A 25,135-nucleotide genomic window follows, 5' to 3' on the forward strand; every position below is an offset into this window, starting at 1 on the left:
GTATATTTACACATTTCCTGTTTTCCTAAGCGAGCAGATCTGTCAATGAAACGCTGATTATTCTGGTAATTTCCTTGGATGACATGTTACATTTGTCTAGGTTTTATCATCATTTACAAAACACCTTTTGAAATGGGCTGTCGTAAACTCAATGATGATTAGCGAGCTGATGCTGCATTGCTAGTTAGCTAACCCAGCGTAGCAGGCGTAAAATACATTAACGTTAGGTACTAGCTGCTGGGTTGTATCGCTAGTTAGCGAGCTAAGCTAGCTAGCAAAAAACCACCGAGTTGTTGTAAAACAAATATCTATGCAGTTATGTTTTTTTTCAACTCTTCACAGTGAAGGCAGTGGTCCCTTTATTGATACATATATGATACAGATATGTGCTCGCTAGGTAACGTTAGGTGTCTCGAGATGAATATTCGCCACGGAAACGTTAGCAATGTAAACATTGGAATGGACAGCTAAAAGTCTACAGTATTCTGGAGCAACGTTTTGCTCTCGATGACGTCTTTCAACCACTTCTCCCTGAACCTCGTTTGGCCTGGCCTGTGTGTCAGCCTGTTCGACTCCACTAGAAAGTACACCTCCACGGGCAAAGTCTGAGGTTTGATCTTGGAAATCACAATGACAAAGTAGACACAGGCAGTCGCCTTGGGGATCGGGGTGCGTCGGGTGGGGATGCTCCATTGTGCCCGGTAGTGGTACTGTTTGTGAAACTCGTGATCCGTCTCCTGGAGGAATACTAGGCTAAAAAGCCAGCTGGTGTGCACCTCCCATGTGTGGATGTACTCCTCGATTCGCAGTTTCCCCAGTTCAATTGTAAAGTCCTTGCAAGTGATCCATTCGATGTTTCTAAACTCGTATTCGGTGGAGTCTTCCACCTCTTGCTGGTGGCCGAGGGCACCGCGTGCGTTCTCCAGTACATTTTTCACGATTTCAGATGCTCTCAAGCTTAGGTTTGATGAAGGTCTCTCATCCATCGTGTTTCTCTTCGTATATCAAAACTTACTTTGAGAAAGTATTTGGAAACCCGTAGATATCATTAGTTTTCTACACTGTAAAACGAATGTTGTTGTTTTGAAGGGTTTCCATGGCTACCGTGGAACAGAAGGAACATCCGGGTAATTGATAGGGTTTGAATGGCCAACCAGTGCTATCTATTTTTTTGTGTGGGCCAATACCTTTGTTCATTCTAATGAGGGGCTGTTTCTCTCCATTGTGGTTTTACTTTAGACTAAATGGTATGTTTATTTAGCTACACTTTGCACAAAGTCCTCTGACATCCATTAGCTTTCTTTCTCGGATATTCTAGGAGGCAGCTTCATTCCTAGATGACCTGTGCTGGACCAGAGCCAAGAGGACTGACCCAGTCTCCAGAGCTTGTCCTGACTGATCCAGTCTCCAGAGCTTGTCCTAACTGACCCAGTCTCCAGAGCTTGTCCTGACTGATCCAGTCTCCAGAGCTTGTCCTGACTGATCCAGTCTCCAGAGCTTGTCCTGACTGACCCAGTCTCCAGAGCTTGTCCTGACTGACCCAGTCTCCAGAGCTTGTCCTGACTGATCCAGTCTCCAGAGCTTGTCCTGACTGATCCAGTCTCCAGAGCTTGTCCTGACTGATCCAGTCTCCAGAGCTTGTCCTGACTGATCCAGTCTCCAGAGGTTGTCCTGACTGACCCAGTCTCCAGAGGTTGTCCTGACTGACCCAGTCTCCAGAGGTTGTCCTGACTGAACCAGTCTCCAGAGGTTGTCCTGACTGACCCAGTCTCCAGAGGTTGTCCTGACTGACCCAGTCTCCAGAGGTTGTCCTGACTGACCCAGTCTCCAGAGGTTGTCCTGACTGACCCAGTCTCCAGAGGTTGTCCTAACTCACCCAGTCTCCAGAGGTTGTCCTAACTGAACACAGACCACACAAGTGAAGGAGATGACCCATCAAGGCCTATTCCTGTATCAGCACTGGCACAAGCAAAGGCTGTAGTCCAGTCATACCATTTGAACTATCTCCTGTCTCTGGTGTGAGCTGACGCATGTCGCGTATCAGGAGCACGCTCAACACTGTTACTAAAGCAGTAAGCGGCAGCGACCTCCTCTCCAAGATATCCCGCCTTAAGCCCAGTGCCGCAGCCGCCCATGCAGAGAAGGTACTGGCCGAAGCGGAGCCTCCGACTCCATCTCCAACCCTGGCAGCTAGTGACGCTTCAGCTGCTGCAATAGCCATGAAGCCACAAGAGCAGGACCAGACAGTAGGACAGGACCAGAACAATGGAGAGGAGGGGAAGGAGAATCAGGTTTTAGAGAAACCCTTCATAGCCAACATCAAGCCCAAACATAGCCTCGCTGCGTCAGTGGCTAACTCCGCCGCATCAGTGGCTATATCCACCGCTAGCTCCTCGTCAGCCATGGCCAAGCAGACGTTACAGCTGTTCCAACCAGAGGCCCTGTCTACCAACATGGACGAGACATACAGCACCCTGTCTCAACATGTCAACGACTACTTCGGGAGTAGTAGTAGTCTATCAACAGGAGATGACAAGAAGCCTCACCATCTAAATGACCATGCTCAAGCATCCACGTCCTCCAAGCCTGCTCTCAATCAACGCTACCGGAGCACTAAGAGGGGGGACCACATCCCCGTTTCAGTACCTGTGGCAGCTGAGACCAAGGCTATCCAGGGCGAGGCTGCTACCCCACCACCGACTCCTCCCCTGGAGGAGGTTAGCCCAACCTCGGGGGTTCCCACCCGAGAGAGCCCTGCCACAGACAGTACTTCCTCTGACCCAGTCACCCATACCTCCACTCCTACCCCCACCCTAACACCCTCTAAAAAAGGGGGGTTTGGGCGGTATCTGTCCGACCCTCGCCCCAATGTTCAGGCATTCTTTGGCAGCTACATAGCACCCTTGGTACCTAGTAAGTTCAGAGCTGACCCCAAGAGCGTCACAGCAGCAGTTAAAGAGAAGACCTCTGAGAAGACCATGGAGGAGGCTGTGAGGATGCCTGGAGAGAAGAAGACCACTGAGGTGGCTATGAGGAAGCCTGGAGAGAAGATAGAGACTGAGGAGGAGAAGAACGCTGAAGAGGGGGCCAAGAAACTACTGCTGAGCCAGAGAGAGAAGGTACTGAAACTGATTCATATACATTAATGATTCTATGCCATGTGAATGAATTAAAATTAACTTTTAATACCCTGTCAGTTTGAAGTTCATGTTCAATGATCTGGGACAGAGGGAAAACATTACACACAATGCTTACCTTATATCTAATGTTGATATTCATTTTTAAAAAAGGATCCTGGATATGTTCTGTTCCCTCCCATCCCAGATCATAGCCCGGGTGAGTATGGACAACAGGACCAGAGCCTTGGTGCAGGGCATCCAGAAAGCCACAGACATGAATATCCACACCAGCCGTGTGGAGGAGCTTAGCCTACATCTACTGGAGTACCCTGAGACACGCGGCGTGGCCGTCAAGGTGTGGGGCTGTTTTTGGAGACAATGTCAACGTCAATCCTTGTAGATATACTGTGGGTATATTTACATTCATATTTTAGTCGTATAGCAGAAGCTCTCATAGACCAACTAAGGTAGGTACATGTAGAAGTGTGTGAATTTGCTGAAGTGAACCCCCCCCCCCCCCCCCCCCCCCCCCAGGAGAGGGTGGTCCCGTGCCTGTTGCGTCTGAGGCAGACCAGAGACCCCAGGCTCCAGGCTGCAGTGAGAGAGGCCCTGGCCCTGGTGGGATACACAGACCCTGTGAAGGGCCAGGGTATACGGATCCTGGCCATCGATGGAGGGGGGACCAGGGGACTGGTAGCCCTGCAGACCCTACACAAACTGCAGACCCTGACGGGCAAACCCATCTACCAGTTGTTTGACTACATCTGTGGGGTCAGCACAGGTAGGCTGTTTCACCATGCTCCCTGTGTTTTCTACAACACTACTAGAGCTGGTTTCCCAGACAGATTAGGCCTAGTCCTGACAACATAACCCATTGAGCATTCTTTTTAGGCCAAGACTGGGTTTCATGTATGTCTGAGAAACCAGTCACCTATGTTTAATGAAAGGCACTATACAGTCCAGTCTTAAAATCAAGTCAGGGCCTCCCAAGTGGCGCAGCGCTTGAGGCGTCATTACAGACCGGCCATGACCGGGAGACCCATGAGGCGACGCACATTTGGCCCAGCGTCGTCCGGTTTAGGGGAGGGTTTGGGCCGGCCGGGATGTCCTTGTCCCATCGCACTCTAGCGACTCCTGTGGCGGGCTGGGCGCATGCACGCTGACACGGTCGCCAGCTGTACGGTGTTTCCTCTGACACGTTGGTGAGGCTGGCTTCCGGGTTAAGCGAGCTGTGCATCAAGAAGCAGTGCGGCTTGGCAGGGTCGTGTTTCGGAGGACGCATAGCTCTCAACCTTCGTCTCTCCTGAGTCCGTACAGGAGTTGTCGCGATGGGACAAGACTGTAACTACCAATTGGATATCACGACATTGGGGAGAATAATAAGAAAATGTAAATCTGAAAGTCCTGTTTGGCACGTGGCATCCTAACACAATAAACCCCTACTTCGCAGGTGCGATCCTGGCCTTCATGTTGGGGGTGTTCCAGATTCCTCTGGATGATTGTGAGGAACTCTACAGGAAGCTGGGTTCTGATGTGTTCAAACAGAACGTCATCGTGGGAACCGTCAAGATGGGCTGGAGCCACGCCTTCTACGACAGCCAGATCTGGGAGAACATCCTCAAGTGAGTACAGTACCCTGCTGCTCCGTCTAGGATACTGTCATGTCAGTACCCTGCTGCTCCGTCTAGGATACTGTCATGTCAGTACCCTGCTGCTCCGTCTAGTATACTGTCATGTCAGTACCCTGCTGCTCCGTCTAGTATACTGTCATGTCAGTACCCTGCTGCTCCGTCTAGTATACTGTCATGTCAGTACCCTGCTGCTCCGTCTAGTATACTGTCATGTCAGTACCCTGCTGCTCCGTCTAGTATACTGTCATGTCAGTACCCTGCTGCTCCGTCTAGTATACTGTCATGCCAGTACCCTGCTGCTCCGTCTAGTATACTGTCATGTCAGTACCCTGCTGCTCCGTCTAGTATACTGTCATGTCAGTACCCTGCTGCTCCGTCTAGTATACTGTCATGTCAGTACCCTGCTGCTCCGTCTAGTATACTGTCATGTCAGTACCCTGCTGCTCCGTCTAGTATACTGTCATGTCAGTACCCTGCTGCTCCGTCTAGGATACTGTCATGTCAGTACCCTGCTGCTCCGTCTAGTATACTGTCATGTCAGTACCCTGCTGCTCCGTCTAGTATACTGTCATGTCAGTACCCTGCTGCTCCGTCTAGTATACTGTCATGTCAGTACCCTGCTGCTCCGTCTAGGATACTGTCATGTCAGTACCCTGCTGCTCCGTCTAGGATACTGTCATGTCAGTACCCTGCTGCTCCGTCTAGGATACTGTCATGTCAGTACCCTGCTGCTCCGGCTAGGATACTGTCATGTCAGTACCCTGCTGCTCCGTCTAGGATACTGTCATGTCAGTACCCTGCTGCTCCGTCTAGGATACTGTCATGTCAGTACCCTGCTGCTCCGTCTAGTATACTGTCATGTCAGTACCCTGCTGCTCCGTCTAGTATACTGTCATGTCAGTACCCTGCTGCTCCGTCTAGGATACTGTCATGTCAGTACCCTGCTGCTCCGTCTAGGATACTGTCATGTCAGTACCCTGCTGCTCCGGCTAGGATACTGTCATGTCAGTACCCTGCTGCTCCGTCTAGGATACTGTCATGTCAGTATATCATTTTGTCTGATTTGATAATGAAGTGGTGACTGTTTTGTGTGTAACAGGGAGAGAATGGGAGAAGGCCTCATGGTCGAGACAGCCCGGGATCCAAAATGCCCAAAGGTAAGATTTGATCTATACATCACTTTAAACAACCATACGCTTACACAGGGAACAAAGACTTAATAAAGTCCATATAGACGGGTTGGCTGACAACGCCACCTAAATGATACGACCGCATCGATACGGCCGGAAGGCCTGCGTTGTTACGGTCCTGGACGGTCAGATAGCAACAAGGACCACAAGCTGCCATGTAGGGAATCCTAGGTTACTCATTTAGTCTCATTGTGTCTTGTTCTTGTTTTCAGGGGTTTTGACTCATGTCATGTCAATGCTAATATGGATAAAATTCACTAGCTAGCTAACCAACAACTGTAACGACGCATTTAAGAGACAACAAGTGCTCATTGTGCAAATGTATTTATGTTTTCAATAAAGATTGGAGACTAAATATAGTTTATGTTGTTAACCATCTAAGCCAACCCGTCTGTTTTGCCAGATAGTTGTGCACGTCGGTTTTGTTGCTAAACAACCAACCCATCCATTCTCTCATGAACACGTCTTCATTTAGTTCATGCCTCTGTTCCTCCTCCAGGTGTCAGCAGTGAGCACCATAGTGAACAGGGGTCTACCTCTGAAGGCCTATGTGTTCAGGAACTACAGCCTGCTACCAGGGGTCAGGTCCCACTACATAGGAGACTGTAAACACAAGATGTGGCAGGCCATCAGAGCCTCCTCCGCCGCCCCAGGGTACTTCCAGGAGTATACACTGGGAAAAGACCTGCACCAGGTAACCAATTCATCTGTCTCTGGATGTGTAGCTTTAGTACTCTCTCTTTCTCTACCTCAACCCCTCTCAATTCATCTGTCTCTGGATGTGTAGCTTTAGTACTCTCTCTACCTCAACCCCTCTCAATTCATCTGTCTCTGGATGTGTAGCTTTAGTACTCTCTCTACCTCAACCCCTCTCAATTCATCTGTCTCTGGATGTGTAGCTTTAGTACTCTCTCTTTCTCTACCCCTCTCAATTCATCTGTCTCTGGATGTGTAGCTTTAGTACTCTCTCTACCTCAACCCCTCTCAATTCATCTGTCTCTGGATGTGTAGCTTTAGTACTCTCTCTACCTCAACCCCTCTCAATTCATCTGTCTCTGGATGTGTAGCTTTAGTACTCTCTCTACCTCAACCCCTCTCAATTCATCTGTCTCTGGATGTGTAGCTTTAGTACTCTCTCTACCTCAACCCTTCTCAATTCATCTGTCTCTGGATGTGTAGCTTTAGTACTCTCTCTTTCTCTACCTCAACCCCTCTCAATTCATCTGTCTCTGGATGTGTAGCTTTAGTACTCTCTCTTTCTCTACCTCAACCCTTCTCAATTCATCTGTCTCTGGATGTGTAGCTTTAGTACTCTCTCTTTCTCTACCTCAACCCCTCTCAATTCATCTGTCTCTGGATGTGTAGCTTTAGTACTCTCTCTACCTCAACCCCTCTCAATTCATCTGTCTCTGGATGTGTAGCTTTAGTACTCTCTCTACCTCAACCCTTCTCAATTCATCTGTCTCTGGATGTGTAGCTTTAGTACTCTCTCTACCTCAACCCCTCTCAATTCATCTGTCTCTGGATGTGTAGCTTTAGTACTCTCTCTTTCTCTACCTCAACCCCTCTCAATTCATCTGTCTCTGGATGTGTAGCTTTAGTACTCTCTCTACCTCAACCCTTCTCAATTCATCTGTCTCTGGATGTGTAGCTTTAGTACTCTCTCTACCTCAACCCCTCTCAATTCATCTGTCTCTGGATGTGTAGCTTTAGTACTCTCTCTACCTCAACCCTTCTCAATTCATCTGTCTCTGGATGTGTAGCTTTAGTACTCTCTCTACCTCAACCCCTCTCAATTCATCTGTCTCTGGATGTGTAGCTTTAGTACTCTCTCTACCTCAACCCCTCTCAATTCATCTGTCTCTGGATGTGTAGCTTTAGTACTCTCTCTACCTCAACCCCTCTCAATTCATCTGTCTCTGGATGTGTAGCTTTAGTACTCTCTCTACCTCAACCCCTCTCAATTCCATTTCAATTCAAATTTAAGGGGCTTCATTGTCATGGGAAACATATGTTTACATTGCCAAAGCAAGTGAAATAGATAATAAACAAAAGTGAAATGAACAATAACAAATAAACAGTAAACATTACACTCACAAGTTCCAAAAGAATAAAGACATTTGTCTATATACAGTGTTGTAATGATGTGAAAATAGTTAAAGTACAAAAGGGAAAATAAATAAACATAAATATGGGTTGTATTTATAATGTTTGTTCTTCACTGGTTGCCCTTTTCTTGTGGCAACAGATCACACATCTTGCTGCTGTGATGTCACACTGTGGTATTTCACCCAGTAGATATGGGAGTTTATCAAAATTGGGTTTGTTTTCAAATTCTTTGTGGATCTGTGTAATCTGAGGGAAATATGTGTCTCTAATATGGTCATACATTTGGCAGGAGGTTAGGAAGTGCAGCTCAGTTTCCACCTCATTTTGTGGGCAGTGGGCACATAGCCTGTCTTCTCTTGAGAGCCAGGTCTGCCTACGGTGGCCTTTCTCAATAGCAAGGCTATGCTCACTGAGTCTGTACATAGTCAAAGCTTTCCTTAAGTTTGGGTCAGTCACAGTGAACAGGTATTCTGCCACTGTGTACCCTCTGTTTAGGGCCAAATATCATTCTAGTTTGCTCTGTTTTTTTGTTAATTACTTGACACATTGGAAAGAATGATCTTCTTGTTCTCTCATGATTTGGTTGGGTCTAATCCTGTTGCTCTCCTGGGGCTCTGTGGGGTCTGATTGTGAACAGAACTCTCACTTCAAACACACATGAAAGACTGAGCCCCCCGTGATGGAGAAGGGTTCCTGTAGGTGCTGCTGTCTGTAGGGGAATGGGAGCAGACAGTGACTCTTAATGAAAGAGAATATCTGCTGGATAGCCAACCCCCTGTCAGGTTGTACCTCAACAGCCTGTTTGTTTGTCAGACTTTTCCAGCTAAACAAAATGCTATTTGACCTGTGTAATTTGGACGCCACTCCGTTGACCTGCTTTAGTTTTGTTTGGTTGTAGACTGTACACCTGCGTCATAGATCGAAGGCTATTTCCTGGATGTTACTTTGTTTCAGGAAGTAGGAAATCAGAGCTAACTGCAAAGCAAGCTCTCTTCTCAGAGCCTTAGAATATTCACTGGTTGCCATGGAGATTTCTATCTACCCGACCAAGTGGGTTTGGGCCTCCCTCCATCCCTCCATCTGGGCAGAGCCCTCAGACAGCCGTTCTTTAACCTTTACCCAGTCTGAAAGGAGAGGTAGCTGCTTCCTGCCCTACAGGCCCTTTGATCAGCCATTCACAATGGAGCACAGTGCCCTGCCACACACACTCCCATCATTTATTGATATTTAAACACGTACCGCACACACACGCCACAGGATTAGTCGGTGTGAGATCTGTGTGTGTGGAGAGAGATGGATGATTTGGTGACATGCTTTATTTACTGTGTGCCACTGTGTTTTGGCCCTGTTTCCCTCGTTTCAAAAGCTTCACAACAGACCAAAGAGGAGAGTGTAGACTAGAGATGTATTCAAGGTCCGCAGCTCTTGACTCGCCTCTTCAGAGAGCTGCGTTGTTTTGGGAGTTTTCGCTACTGTTCAATGGACATATTTAGTTGTTTTAATGTGCCAGTAATCATTTGAATCCTTAGTTTGTCATGAGACTTGCCTGTTATCTTGGAGGAACCTCCTTTTGATCATTGAACTTCCTGCTTCAACATTTTGATAAGGCTAAGTCCATTTCATAACACAGTGCTTTCATTATCATAATGTCCCTTCAGCTCTCTCTCTTCTCTGACAATGCTACATACCCAGTGGACAGGCCTAACTAATACGCTATTACATAGTCAATAGACTCTTATCACTAATCCCTTTATGTTCGTGTGCGTGTGTGCGTGTGTGCGTGTGTGTGGATTAAAATGTAAGTAGCAGCTGTAGCTCTTGGCTGAGAAAGCGGTTGACAGCTGAACTCCCTCTGCTCTCAGTCAGTCCGGATGGAGACGCCGCCCACCAGCCCGTCCATAATAAATCAGTGTTTTAAAGGGGAATGAAAACACTAGGCTTTAGATCACCAGCTAACTGCTCTGAAATGTACTCAGTCCATGACCTCTGCATGCGTTAATGAGATACATTTGCTGGTGTCAAACCATATATGAAAACATGATACATATTTTGAAAGCTGAGAAACAGCCCTTTCAAATGATATGACAAATTGGCACCACAGCCATCAAATGGTCATCAGTCAAGAAAAAACAAGTTTTTTCCCCAAACAACTGCCACACAACTTCCTAATGAAGATGGAGAAAAACTTAAAGCATATTGAGTGTTCCGTGTTCTGTAAGGATTGATCATCTGAAATCACTATAGTAATACCTTTTACTGTGAATGAGTTAGACGTTTTAGAGATCCAGTGGTATTTTCTAGAATTCTATGGAATGTTCTGTGACATTTTCCTATCTGGATAGTATATTAAGCACATACAGTACCAGTCAAAAGTTTGGACCGACTCATTCAAGGGATTTTCTTTATTTGGACTATTTTCTACATTGTAGAATAATAGTGAAGACATCAAAACTATAAAATAACACATATGGAATCATGTAGTAACCAAAAAAGATTCTTCAAAGTAGCCCTGCTTTGCCTTGATGACTGTTTTGCACACTGAGTCTAAGCTTTCAAAAGGGTCATTATCTAGCTGGCTTGGTTAGCTATCATCATCATTTATTTATTTAACTAGGAAAGTCAGTTAAGAACACATTTTTATTTACAATGACGGCCTACCTCGGCCAAACCCTAACCTGGATCACGCTGGGCCAATTGTGCGCCGCCCTATGGGACTCCCAATCACGGCCGGTTGTGATACAGCCTGGAATCGAACCAGGGTCTGTAGTGACGCCTCCAGCACTGAGATGCAGTGCCTTAGACCGCTGTGCCACTCGGGAGCCCATAACGGTTAGGCTTCAGGTTTAGGCTAGATTCATTATTGCCATCAACAGGCTAAGCTACTATTTTCAGGAATCATATCACAGATAAACAGACACCTCCTAATGAGATATCTAGCTATGTAGCTAGCTAATAATTATAGCTAAGGGGATCCTAGCTAGCTTATCTACATTTTACTTGTAAAATATTTCTGTTTATCATAGTTAGTCTTTCATTTTAAGAACAACTACACTGTAGAAAAGTAGCCTACACATTAGTCAAAGCGCTGTCTGGTGATCCAATGATGACAGAGAAGATATTTCATCCAGTGGAGAAGTGCAACTGAAGCACGAAATTAGTCCTTTTACATTCATGATTTGGCGTGAACCCTGACTGAAGCCGAGCAGAATTTACAACAACAATAATTTGAGTCCTGCGCTAACGCGACCACACACTCTCACAGGGCCAGTTTTAGTCTTTTGTGGACCCTAAGCAAGATTTTAGGGGCCTCCCACTTGACAGCGGAGAGAAAAACATTTATGTTTAAAAGTCAATTTGCTGTAATTCTACCCATTTTGCCATGGGGTGTAGAGAACATGATGCTGTTTTAAAGTATGTTTACTGCAGTTCTATACCTGTTGCCAAGGGGCAGAGTTTTTTGTTGTTGCAATTCTACCCATTTTGCAATGGGTTAGAGAGATTGTTTCAGTTTTAAAGCAAATGTCCTGCAATTTTACTTTCTACACATTTTGCCATGACTCATGCCATGTTGATGATATCTGAGTGACTAACAAAATCAATGGGTGCCCCCTGGAGATCAGGGCCCCTGGGTACGTGCCATGCCTGTCCAGTCGGTAATTCGACCATGATTACTACAAGTTTAGATAGCTGGCTAGACTAACTTTAAAATAAAAAAAATTGTTAGTTGACATGGCAAACTGTGACTGACATAACAAAAGATAAATTGCTGATGCACAACCACATTTATCATCTTGTGTATTCTACTATTCATATCTCAACAGTAAGTTGAGACACCGACTGAGATCCTGTTTTGGGGGTCTGGGGCCCCCTAGTGGCCTGGGGCCCTAAACGTCTGCTTATGTTGCCTATGCCCGGAGCCGGCCCTGCACACACACATTGCGGATGGGTGCCACGGTAATGGTCGTAATGTCCAACTCCGTCCCTCCACTCTGTCAGTAATAACATGGACCAGTGCCCTGGGTTGGCATCAGTCCATTGACCCAAGCCAAAGCTCTTAGATTGGCCAAGCAGAATCATCCTAGGAACCTCACAATCAGAGAGTGGTTTATTTATTTGACCTTTATTTAGCCTTGAATAAAGACTTGGGAGTGTCTGTATGGAACCGTTAGACCAACTTTGATTTAACCAAGCAACAACTAATAAAGGTACATTTCCTGAAGACATTGTGTGTGCTTGCGTCAGCTGTAGTTTTATGGTAGTGGAAGTAGTAGAAGGCTGATGTGTATTTCCAGTGACCACCTGGAGAGAGCAGACGGGGAGGAGTTGATACTTCTCTGTGCTGTTCTCTACATTCCCCTTGGAGCTGAGTTATGTTCTATTGGCCGTTTGACCCGACGTTGTCATTCAGGACTCTAGATTCTCACTCTCCCTCTATTCTTCAACACCACAGATGCCATTTCTCAAAGAGCATCTGCCAGACAGAGTTTGACTGAGGCAGTGGAGTTGACCTGTTTCTCACTGTGTCTACCATCCTTACACAGTAAATAAAATCTAAGTTTATTGGTTGCGTACACATAATACCGAGCAATACACACAAACATCCCAAAAAATGTAATAATTGTTAGGATGAGCCATCGCTAGAATACAGTATAAAGTGGGTAAAAGAGTATGTAAACATTATTAAAGTGACCAGTGTTCAATGACTCTATGTACCAAGGGCAGCAGTCTCTAAGGTGCAGGGTAGAGTACTGGGTGGAGGATGGCTAGTAGTGACTATTTAACAGTCTGATGGCCTGGAGATAGGAGTTTCTAAGTCTCTCGGTTCCAGCTTTGATGCACCTGTACTGTCTCCACCTTCTAGATGTTAGCAGGGTGAACAGGCTGTGGATCGGGTGGATGAGGTCCTTAATGATCTTCTAGATGTTAGCGGGGTGAACAGGCTGTGGATCGGATGGCTGAGGTCCTTAATGATCTTCTAGATGTTAGCAGGGTGAACAGGCTGTGGATCGGGTGCCTGAGGTCCTTAATGATCTTCTAGATGTTAGCAGGGTGAACAGGCTGTGGATCGGGTGCCTGAGGTCCTTAATGATCTTCTAGATGTTAGCGGGGTGAACAGGCCGTGGCTCGGATGGATGAGGTCCTTAATGATCTTCTAGATGTTAGCAGGGTGAACAGGCTGTGGATCGGGTGCCTGAGGTCCTTAATGATCTTCTAGATGTTAGCGGGGTGAACAGGCCGTGGCTCGGGTGGATGAGGTCCTTAATGATCTTCTAGATGTTAGCAGGGTGAACAGGCTGTGGATCGGGTGCCTGAGGTCCTTCATGATCTTCTAGATGTTAGCAGGGTGAACAGGCCGTGGCTCGGGTGGATGAGGTCCTTAATGATCTTCTAGATGTTAGCAGGGTGAACAGGCTGTGGATCGGGTGCCTGAGGTCCTTAATGATCTTCTAGATGTTAGCGGGGTGAACAGGCCGTGGCTCGGGTGGATGAGTTCCTTAATGATCTTCTAGATGTTAGCAGGGTGAACAGGCTGTGGATCGGATGGCTGAGGTCCTTCATGATCTTCTAGATGTTAGCAGGGTGAACAGGCTGTGGATCGGGTGCCTGAGGTCCTTAATGATCTTCTAGATGTTAGCGGGGTGAACAGGCCGTGGCTCGGATGGCTGAGGTTCTTCATGATCTTCTTGTCCTTCCTGTGACACCGGGTGCTGTAGATGTCCTGGAGGGCAGGAAGTGTGACCCCGGCTAATGCGTTGCGCTTACCGCACCGCCTGCTACGGTTGTATAGTACTGGTTCTATAGTAGATCCATGGTGAACTAATACACAGTGATCTGGTATATTTAAACATGTAGCTAGTCTGGCTCGGTTGTATAGTACTGGTTCTATAGTAGATCCATGGTGAACTAATACACAGTGATCTGGTATATTTAAACATGTAGCTAGTCTGGCTCGGTTGTATAGTACTGGTTCTATAGTAGATCCATGGTGAACTAATACACAGTGATCTGGTATATTTAAACATGTAGCTAGTCTGGCTCGGTTGTATAGTACTGGTTCTATAGTAGATCCATGGTGAACTAATACACAGTGATCTGGTATATTTAAACATGTAGCTAGTCTGGCTCGGTTGTATAGTCCTGGTTCTATAGTAGATCCATGGTGAACTAATACACAGTGATCTGGTATATTTAAACATGTAGCTAGTCTGGCTCGGTTGTATAGTACTGGTTCTATAGTAGATCCATGGTGAACTAATACACAGTGATCTGGTATATTTAAACATGTAGCTAGTCTGGCTCAGCCATGTGCAGTTTAGTTCAGTGGTGTTTGTTTTACTGGCATTAGCATGAATGTTGTTCCGTCATAAATACACTGTGACAGAGAGGATGCCACCCTATTCCCTATATAGTGCACGACTTCTGACCACAGCCCTATAGTAGTGCACTACATAGGGAATAGGGTGCTATTTCTGGGACACCCAGAGTCTAGAGGGGAGATGAGCAGTGCGTGGCTCCCAGTTCGACCTCCCCAGTGTTCATGAGGCAACGGGACAGAAAATGGGATCTCTTCTGCCTCAGCTGAATGCAACATATCCTCTCTCCCAGTCCCTGTCATCTGCCCATCTGGACACAGATAAACAATGAGACGAGAGCCAGTACATCCATTTTGTGCTAGTGTTGTGTTAGGATATCATGCATGAAGAGAAGCTGAGAAGCCTCAGTCAGGGACTCTCAGGTTGGATTTAAATGAGCAGGTTGGTTTGTTATAGCTAGCTAAATTACCTGCTTTTATGGGGATTTAAATGAGCAGGTTTGTTTGTTATAGCTAGCTAAATGACCTGCTGCTGTTATGGGGATTTAAATGAGCAGGTTTGTTTGTTATAGCTAGCTAAATTACCTGCTTTTATGGGGATTTAAATGAACAGGTTTGTTTGCTATAGCTAGCTAAATTACCTGCTTTTATGGGGATTTAAATGAACAGGTTTGTTTGTTATAGCTAGCTAAATGACCTGCTGCTGTTATGGGGATTTAAATGAGCAGGTTTGTTTGTTATAGCTAGCTAAATGACCTGCTGTTATGGGGATTTAAATGAGCAGGTTGGTTTGTTATAGCTAGCTAAATTACCTGCTTTTATGGGGATTTAAATGAGCAGGTTTGTTTGTTATAGCTAGCTAAATGACCTGCTGCTGTTATGGGGATTTAAATGAGCAGGTTTGTTTGTTATAGCTAGCTAAATGACCTGCTGCTGTTATGGGGATTTAAATGAGCAGGTTTGTTTGTTATAGCTAGCTAAATGACCTGCTGCTGTTATGGGGATTTAAATGAGCAGGTTTGTTTGTTATAGCTAGCTAAATGACCTGCTGCTGTTATGGGGATTTAAATGAGCAGGTTTGTTTGTTATAGCTAGCTAAATGACCTGCTGCTGTTATGGGGATTTAAATGAGTAGGTTTGTTTGTTATAGCTAGCTAAATTACCTGCTTTTATGGGGATTTAAATGAGCAGGTTTGTTTGTTATAGCTAGCTAAATGACCTGCTGCTGTTATGGGGATTTAAATGAGCAGGTTTGTTTGTTATAGCTAGCTAAATGACCTGCTGCTGTTATGGGGATTTAAATGAGCAGGTTTGTTTGTTATAGCTAGCTAAATGACCTGCTGCTGTTATGGGGATTTAAATGAGCAGGTTTGTTTGTTATAGCTAGCTAAATGACCTGCTGCTGTTATGGGGATTTAAATGAGCAGGTTTGTTTGTTATAGCTAGCTAAATGACCTGCTGCTGTTATGGGGATTTAAATGAGCAGGTTTGTTTGTTATAGCTAGCTAAATGACCTGCTGCTGTTATGGGGATTTAAATGAGCAGGTTTGTTTGTTATAGCTAGCTAAATGACCTGCTGTTATGGGGATTTAAATGAGTAGGTTTGTTTGTTATAGCTAGCTAAATTACCTGCTTTTATGGGGATTTAAATGAGTAGGTTTGTTTGTTATAGCTAGCTAAATGACCTGCTGCTGTTATGGGGATTTAAATGAGCAGGTTTGTTTGTTATAGCTAGCTAAATGACCTGCTGCTGTTATGGGGATTTAAATGAGCAGGTTTGTTTGTTATAGCTAGCTAAATGACCTGCTGCTGTTATGGGGATTTAAATGAGCAGGTTTGTTTGTTATAGCTAGCTAAATGACCTGCTGCTGTTATGGGGATTTAAATGAGCAGGTTTGTTTGTTATAGCTAGCTAAATGACCTGCTGCTGTTATGGGGATTTAAATGAGCAGGTTTGTTTGTTATAGCTAGCTAAATGACCTGCTGCTGTTATGGGGATTTAAATGAGCAGGTTTGTTTGTTATAGCTAGCTAAATGACCTGCTTTTATGGGGATTTAAATGAGCAGGTTTGTTTGTTATAGCTAGCTAAATGACCTGCTGCTGTTATGGGGATTTAAATGAGCAGGTTTGTTTGTTATAGCTAGCTAAATGACCTGCTGCTGTTATGGGGATTTAAATGAGCAGGTTTGTTTGTTATAGCTAGCTAAATGACCTGCTGCTGTTATGGGGATTTAAATGAGCAGGTTTGTTTGTTATAGCTAGCTAAATGACCTGCTGCTGTTATGGGGATTTAAATGAGCAGGTTTGTTTGTTATAGCTAGCTAAATGACCTGCTGTTATGGGGATTTAAATGAGTAGGTTTGTTTGTTATAGCTAGCTAAATTACCTGCTTTTATGGGGATTTAAATGAGCAGGTTTGTTTGTTATAGCTAGCTAAATGACCTGCTGCTGTTATGGGGATTTAAATGAGCAGGTTTGTTTGTTATAGCTAGCTAAATGACCTGCTTCTGTTTTGGGGATTTAAATGAGCAGGTTTGTTTGTTATAGCTAGCTAAATGACCTGCTGTTATGGGGATTTAAATGAGCAGGTTTGTTTGTTATAGCTAGCTAAATGACCTGCTTCTGTTTTGGGGATTTAAATGAGCAGGTTTGTTTGTTATAGCTAGCTAAATGACCTGCTGTTATGGGGATTTAAATGAGCAGGTTTGTTTGTTATAGCTAGCTAAATTACCTGCTGCTGTTATGGGGATTTAAATGAGCAGGTTTGTTTGTTATAGCTAGCTAAATGACCTGCTGCTGTTATGGGGATTTAAATGAGTAGGTTTGTTTGTTATAGCTAGCTAAATTACCTGCTTTTATGGGGATTTAAATGAGCAGGTTTGTTTGTTATAGCTAGCTAAATGACCTGCTGCTGTTATGGGGATTTAAATGAGCAGGTTTGTTTGTTATAGCTAGCTAAATGACCTGCTGCTGTTATGGGGATTTAAATGAGCAGGTTTGTTTGTTATAGCTAGCTAAATGACCTGCTTTTATGGGGATTTAAATGAGCAGGTTTGTTTGTTATAGCTAGCTAAATGGCCTGCTGCTGTTATGGGGATTTAAATGAGCAGGTTTGTTTGTTATAGCTAGCTAAATGACCTGCTGTTATGGGGATTTAAATGAGCAGGTTTGTTTGAGAAGCTGGAAAGGATTCCCAAATTAGCCCAATCACTAGGTGACCAACGTACGAGAAAATCATTGACCTCTTGGTAATACTAATAATAGCCCAGGAACTCCAGATTAAAATGAGCTATCTAGCTAAATCTGGTGCAGTGGCATGTTGTACATGGCCCTTGACAAATAAACAAACAGGGAGGGCCAATAGTGTTCTCTCTCTGTAACTGTGTGTGGATGGAACTATACTCAGTCAATATTAACCTTCTCTCAGACTTTCTAGACATGCAGACCTCTGTTTGCTCTCCCTTGTCAACTCTTCCTTGTCAACTCTCCCTTGTCAACATATTTTTCTCATTTCTCGCTTTTTCTCATTTCTCGCTTTTTCTCTCTCGTGTGTTGTAATTGGTTCACAGCCTACTCCAATCCAGTTAAAGAGGGCTCTGTCCCTGTCTGTCTTACTGAGAAACAGAGGATTCCCAGAACCATTGATCAGGTCCTCATGTGTAATTGGGGCTTTCCACTCAGCAGTTTACCCTCTTCTCCTCAGCTGGAGTCATTGCAAGACTCCAGTGCACAGGCAGCGCCATCGAGGCCATCTCCATTTTGAAGCAGTCCATTTTCTTCTTCTACTTCTATGATTTAGCAAACAAACTGAAAGTGTGCACCCCTAGTGTTTGCTCGTGAGTATAATTCATTCGCTGATCCCTCCTGATGACCCAGATGGAATCATGTGATCCTTCCTTAACCCATAGGAAGTCCCACCCAGACTTCTTTAAAATTGTGGAAGCCCGCAATGGCCATGCCAACACGGGTTTTATCCATCTAGAGTCCTCTAACTAACTCTTAGAAGGTACCAGAGCAAAGTTTGGTTGTTATTTTGACAGAGGCACTGAACAGCACTGTACTGTGGTTCCATAGAACTTCCTTCACAGCTTGTGTGCGAGTTACCTTGTTACCTTCAGCATGTTAGTTTGCCAGGGACATACTGTATCATGATAACATAAAGACCAGGGATCTGGTCACACTGTACCAGGGACATACTGTATCATGATAACATAAAGACCAGTGATCTGGTCACACTGTACCAGGGACATACTGTATCATGATAACATAAAGACCAGGGATCTGGTCACACTGTACCAGGGTCATACTGTATCATGATAACATAAAGACCAGGGATCTGGTCACACTGTACCAGGGTCATACTGTATCATGATAACATAAAGACCAGTGATCTGGTCACACTGTACCAGGGACATACTGTATCATGATAACATAAAGACCAGGGATCTGGTCACACTGTACCAGGGTCATACTGTATCATGATAACATAAAGACCAGTGATCTGGTCATACTGTACCAGGGACATACTGTATCATGATAACATAAAGACCAGGGATCTGGTCACACTGTACCAGGGACATACTGTATCATGATAACATAAAGACCAGTGATCTGGTCACACTGTACCAGGGACATACTGTATCATGATAACATAAAGATCAGTGATCTGGTCACATACTGTACCAGGGACATACTGTATCATGATAACATAAAGACCAGTGATCTGGTCACACTGTACCAGGGACATACTGTATCATGATAACATAAAGACCAGTGATCTGGTCACACTGTACCAGGGACATACTGTATCATGATAACATAAAGACCAGGGATCTGGTCACACTGTACCAGGGACATACTGTATCATGATAACATAAAGACCAGGGATCTGGTCACACTGTACCAGGGACATACTGTATCATGATAACATAAAGACCAGGGATCTGGTCACACTGTACCAGGGACATACTGTATCATGATAACATAAAGACCAGTGATCTGGTCACACTGTACCAGGGACATACTGTATCATGATAACATAAAGACCAGGGATCTGGTCACACTGTACCAGGGACATACTGTATCATGATAACATAAAGACCAGGGATCTGGTCACACTGTACCAGGGACATACTGTATCATGATAACATAAAGACCAGGGATCTGGTCACACTGTACCAGGGACATACTGTATCATGATAACATAAAGACCAGGGATCTGGTCACACTGTACCAGGGACATACTGTATCATGATAACATAAAGACCAGGGATCTGGTCACACTGTACCAGGGACATACTGTATCATCATAACATAAAGACCAGGGATCTGGTCACACTGTACCAGGGACATACTGTATCATGATAACATAAAGACCAGGGATCTGGTCACACTGTACCAGGGACATACTGTATCATGATAACATAAAGACCAGGGATCTGGTCACAGTTTAAATGCAAACAGGCAAGGTTTTATTTGACTAGTTTAGTGTTTAATCATGAGGCCTGCAGCGAAGTGTCAAGACGCATTAAGGTGCCATGAAATCTCTGCTTAGTCACGATGATGCACAACAGGAGAACCACTTTGGCTTGTTGGTTAACAGGTCTCAAGAGCCTGAGGAACAACAAATAATCACCTGATAAAATAACAACAGTTAGCACTGAGAATTGTCTTGTAATATGTTCACTATCACTGTTGACTCACATTTCCTCTAGATTGAAAGCTCAAATAGTGAGACTTTCATGCCAGTCAGGCCCACTTCCTTATTTCAATTCCTTCAGAAGAGGCAGTGCTGGATATAACGCCATGGCAACACTGGAGACTCATTGTCTTGTTTCTCTTCAGTGTCTCTGTAGTGAGAAGCCAGTGAGGTTGTTGAGAGAGAGGCTTAGCCCAGAGAGCTGTTGTAGCTCCGACCCCCACAGAGTGGAAATGACCTTTGACCTGCAGTCAGCAGGGGTCAAGGCCTTATTGTGAGCCACACTCTCTCCCACAGTTCACCATGAGTAGATCATTGTTTTAGCAGTTTAATCCTATCCAAACAGCCCAGTTTGAAAACCCTTCACCCAGACTGCATTCCAAATTACACCCTATTCCCTATGTAGTGCATTACTTATTACCAGGGCCCATAGGGCTCTCAGAAGTAGTGCACTATATAGGAAATAGGGTGCCATTTTGGACGCAGACTTAGTGGATGAAGTCCAAGAGTAAGTGGACTTGGAGAGGGTAGCTAAGAGAGAGGGAAGAAATAAGTAAAAAGACTAAACCTGGCCTTGCCAAGACAAGGTCACTGCTCAGCTAGTGTCTGGAGCACACAGAGTAGCCTGACACACACTCTCAAGTGTGTGTGTGTGTGTGTGTGTGTGTGTGTGTGTGTGTGTGTGTGAGAGAGAGAGAGCCCTTACTTAGCCTCTGTGTCTGGCTAATCTTGTCTGTCTGCAGCCGCTGACATTCACAACTGCTTCTGGAAATGAGACGTGAATAATTAATTGTACCGTCTCAAAGCCTCTTTATACTGTGGAGCACCGACTCTGTTGAGGTGATTGTACAACATTGAGGTAATTGAGCTATCCTACCCTGTATGTGTAATACACTTGTTGTTTCCCTTTTGTTGGCCTGGTCAGAAAGACATTTCTACCATACGTTTAACTCCTTGTTATTCAGACCACTATCACCCTACAGGCAAGCAGACTCTATTCATCTCTGGGGTGTATTAGACTGTGTACCACTTCTCACCAGCCCTGGAGGGATCGCTAGGAACGTGTTTCCACAAGCCTGGTGGGCCAGTAGAACAGCCTCGTAGTCCCAGGTCAGGCAGCTTAAACAGGCCTGGTGTTTAGATGCAGAGCAGCATTGATCAGGGCCTGGGGCGTTTCATTAAACAGACCTGGTGTTTAGATGCAGAGCAGCATTGATCAGGGCCTGGGGCGTTTCATTAAACAGGCCTGGTGTTTAGATGCAGAGCAGCATTGATCAGGGCCTGGGGCGTTTCATTAAACAGACCTGGTGTTTAGATGCAGAGCAGCATTGATCAGGGCCTGGGGCGTTTCATTAAACCTTGACCTCACATGACTCTGGAAATGAGCTGCTGGAGGACTGCTGACGAGGAGAGGAGACACACATTCTTTATCACTCAGTAACTCCAGGTATACCTCAGGGTAATTGGCACACTTCAAGGCAGCTGTGGAAGCTGTATTTTGGTCACTCCTCCCCCTGAAGACATGCTTGATGCTAAGCCTATTTTTAACATCTTCTAGCGTGCGCTGGTTTGTAATGATGCATGTTTGTCTATTGGAGTCATAAAGACACATTATGTATTAGGACATGGTGGTGATTGACTATGTTCTACCTCAGACATTATGTACTAGGACATGGTGGTGATTTACTATGTTCTACCTCAGACATTATGTACTAGGACATGGTGGTGATTTACTATGTTCTACCTCAGACATTATGTACTAGGACATGGTGGTGATTTACTATGTTCTACCTCAGACATTATGTACTAGGACATGGTGGTGATTTACTATGTTCTACCTCAGACATTATGTACTAGGACATGGTGGTGATTTACTATGTTCTACCTCAGACATTATGTACTAGGACATGGTGATGATTTACTATGTTCTACCTCAGACATTATGTACTAGGACATGGTGGTGATTTACTATGTTCTACCTCAGACATTATGTACTAGGTCATGGTGGTGATTTACTATGTTCTACCTCAGACATTATGTACTAGGACATGGTGGTGATTTACTATGTTCTACCTCAGACATTATGTACTAGGACATGGTGGTGATTTACTATGTTCTACCTCAGACATTATGTACTAGGTCATGGTGGTGATTTACTATGTTCTACCTCAGACATTATGTACTAGGACATGGTGGTGATTTACTATGTTCTACCTCAGACATTATGTACTAGGACATGGTGGTGATTTACTATGTTCTACCTCAGACATTATGTACTAGGTCATGGTGGTGATTTACTATGTTCTACCTCAGACATTATGTACTAGGACATGGTGATGATTTACTATGTTCTACTTCAATATTATTAGACTTTTACCAGTACATTTACCAAGCTTAATGTCATGTACCTTTTACATACAAGATAAGAACGCAGACATAAACATTAAATCAAATCAGATTGTATTGGTCACATTAGCAGATGTTATTGCAGGTGTAGCGAAATGCTTGTGTTCCTAGCTCCAACTGTACAGTAATATCTAACAATATACACAAACCTAAAAGTAAAAGAATGGAATTAAGGAATATATAAATATTAGGGATGAGCAATGTCGGAGTGGCATAGACTTAAATACATCAGAATATAATATAGTATATACATATGAGATGAGTAAAGCAGTATGTAAACATTTTAACAACATAGCGGTCTGTCTAAAATCCTTGTGGTATTTTCTAAAGTCAGATTGTCTGTGTGTGTGTTTCCAGGATGGTGGTCTCCTCATCAACAACCCCACAGCGTTGGCCATCCATGAGTGTAAGCTGCTGTGGCCCAACACCCCAGTGCAGTGTGTTGTCTCCCTGGGTACGGGTCGCTATGAGACCGTCAACAAGAACAACACCACCTCCACCAGTCTCAAAGCCAAGATCACCAACGTCATCAGCAGTGCCACCGACACAGAGGGTGGGTCACAGAGGACCATGGAGTGTGTGTGGTGTACTGTGTGTAGTTGGTGTGTGTGTATAGTTTGTCCACATCTGTCCTTTGACAGGGATGAACCCCCATTAGGTTATTTCTAACATCAGATTAAAGCCAGTCAGTCAGTCAGCCAGTCAGCCAGCCAGCCAGCCAGTCAGTCAGTCAGAGATGTGCTTCACTAAAACAGACACTGCATGTAGTTGGATGTCAATTGTTTTCTGTGAATCTCATTAAGTGACTCATTCGCTGCATGTAGTCCCTGTTAGGGGGTTGGAAGACCATTGTTTTGTCTCATGCTGTATTTCAGTCACTCCTTCAATGATTTCCTTTTGACCTACACAGCTCAGAACATCAAGTTCATCAGCTCCCCAGTACTTGACCTCTCTGATTCCTCTCATTCATCAGCTCCCCAGTACTTGACCTCTCTCTGATTCCTACCTGTGTAGATGGTCAGTCTGAGTGATGTTTAGTCAGTGTGTGCGGGTGATGGCACTATTAACAACTTGATGGATCTCTATAAAGTAGGAAGTCATAATAAACCAGTTACATATGGACTAACTTTGTCTCCCTCATCAGAAGTCCACGTCATGCTCTCTCCTTCTCCCAGACAGCTGCTTCCTCTTCCTCTAAACTAGCTACACTAACAACATGATAGCTATCAAGATATAAAATGATTTAACTGTACTCCAGCAACATGACCTAACCTCCCTCACTTCTTCTCTCCCCGTCAGAGGTCCACATCATGCTGGACGCCCTCCTTCCACCCAACACCTACTTCCGTTTCAACCCCTACATGAGCGAGGACATCCCATTGGACGAGAGCCGCCCGGAGAGGCTCACCTTCCTGCAGGAGGAAGGAACTCGCTACCTGGAGAGGAACGAAGCCAAGCTGAACAAGGCAGCGTCGGTGCTGGCTCTGGAGAAGAGCGCCATCCAGAGGCTGGCTGAATGGTGCAAACTGAAGGCCGACATGTACGAGGGCTTGCCCTTAATCTCCAAACTGTAGGGGACATTTAGAGGTGAAAGGTCAGACCGGCTGAGAGACACTAATTTAGACTGATTATGAAGATAATATAGGAGCTGGAAAGGTCTGACATGTACGAGGGCCCTTCATCGCCAAACTATTGGAAGAGACCTGCAAAGGTTAAAGTTCAAAAAGGCACTGCAGGCGGTAGCTGCTGAGAAACTCATTTCGACTTGAAAATAAACATAATGTGCTTTGATATGACTCCATCAGTGGAGGCTGGTGGAAGAAGCTATAGGAGGAAAGGCTCATTGTAATGGTTGGAATGGAATAAATGGAACCGAGTTAAATGTGGTTTCCATATGTTTGATACCGTTCCATTTTTTCATTCCAGCCATTACAATGAGCCTGTCCTCCTATAGCTCCTCCCACCAGCCTCCTCTGGACTCCATATCTGCTTGATGTAGATCATGTGATATGACTGCGGTTCATTTGAATTTCTGCTGCTCAGGCAGGATGTTGTTGCCTTTGAGCTGTGAGAGGTGGTACAGAAGGATCTGTTGTAGTGTTTATGAAAGGGGTTTGGCTGGTAGGGCTGAAGGAATCAACCTTTTGACTGCTCCTAAATAAAGCACCACTGTGATGAGAACATAGGCTGTTCACACAGGCAGCCCAATTCTAATATTTTGCCCCCCCTAAAAATCTGATCAAATCTTTTGCCAATAATTGGGCTAAATACCTGAATTGGGCTGCCTGTGTAAACAGCCATAATGGTGTGAATGGTAGACAGGCACAGCCATTTACTGTTTTGATTTAAGAGTGCAGGTTTTGCAGGGAAGGTGTTTTTGACAACTACTGACTTAACATGTACTGTTATGTCAGATATTCAGGGTCTGTTATTAGCAACTCATTCTATTGTAATTACTGTAAATATGAATGTAAGTAACTGACATTGGTGTCACCTCATTCCCATGTTCAGTAACTTTAAATGCTTCAAACTTTAACTAGGCATGTGAAGAAGAATGGAATAAAACATGTAATTATGCCTTTTTTCACAGATGAATGAAATCATGCACTTTGTAAATTGTCACATTGTTCTTATCTTAAGAGCTCTGTAAGGGATCAAATGTAAATGG

At 44.6% G+C, this 25,135-nt stretch overlaps 2 protein-coding genes across 4 annotated transcripts; one reads left to right on the forward strand and one right to left on the reverse strand.

Moving 5' to 3' along the window:
- On the forward strand, positions 1-25,070 carry LOC115188454 (calcium-independent phospholipase A2-gamma). Of its 3 annotated transcripts, XM_029747328.1 has the most exons (10): positions 1-65; positions 1,319-1,805; positions 1,862-3,119; positions 3,325-3,474; positions 3,654-3,900; positions 4,570-4,741; positions 5,850-5,907; positions 6,440-6,634; positions 22,825-23,020; positions 23,767-25,070. In XM_029747328.1, exons 3-10 carry the CDS (start codon positions 2,031-2,033, stop codon positions 24,039-24,041), a joined length of 2,382 nt encoding a protein of 793 aa, XP_029603188.1. In that variant the 5' UTR covers positions 1-65; positions 1,319-1,805; positions 1,862-2,030; the 3' UTR covers positions 24,042-25,070. The 3 variants fall into 3 exon arrangements, with proteins under 3 accessions (XP_029603188.1, XP_029603186.1, XP_029603187.1); XM_029747326.1 differs by having other exon boundaries at positions 1,319-3,119; XM_029747327.1 differs by lacking the exon at positions 1-65 and adding an exon at positions 1,036-1,127 and having other exon boundaries at positions 1,319-3,119; positions 23,767-25,058.
- LOC115188455 (A-kinase anchor protein 14-like) lies at positions 320-1,008 on the reverse strand. Its single transcript, XM_029747329.1, has one exon. It carries the CDS (start codon positions 984-986, stop codon positions 468-470), a length of 519 nt encoding a protein of 172 aa, XP_029603189.1. The 5' UTR covers positions 987-1,008; the 3' UTR covers positions 320-467.
- Positions 25,071-25,135: the final 65 nt, after the last annotated feature.

Source organism: Salmo trutta, unplaced genomic scaffold (genome assembly GCF_901001165.1).
Source record: "Salmo trutta unplaced genomic scaffold, fSalTru1.1, whole genome shotgun sequence".
Taxonomy (NCBI): domain Eukaryota; kingdom Metazoa; phylum Chordata; class Actinopteri; order Salmoniformes; family Salmonidae; genus Salmo; species Salmo trutta.

Coding starts and splice junctions, on each gene's coding strand:
- LOC115188455 (XM_029747329.1), bottom strand. CDS start 986: ATGGATGAGAGACCTTCATCAAACCTAAGCTTGAGAGCATCTGAAATC.
- LOC115188454 (XM_029747326.1), top strand. CDS start 2,031: ATGTCGCGTATCAGGAGCACGCTCAACACTGTTACTAAAGCAGTAAGC. Junction 3,120..3,324: donor TGCTGAGCCAGAGAGAGAAG/GTACTGAAACTG, acceptor CTCCCATCCCAG/ATCATAGCCCGGGTGAGTAT. Junction 6,635..22,824: donor TGGGAAAAGACCTGCACCAG/GTAACCAATTCA, acceptor GTGTGTTTCCAG/GATGGTGGTCTCCTCATCAA.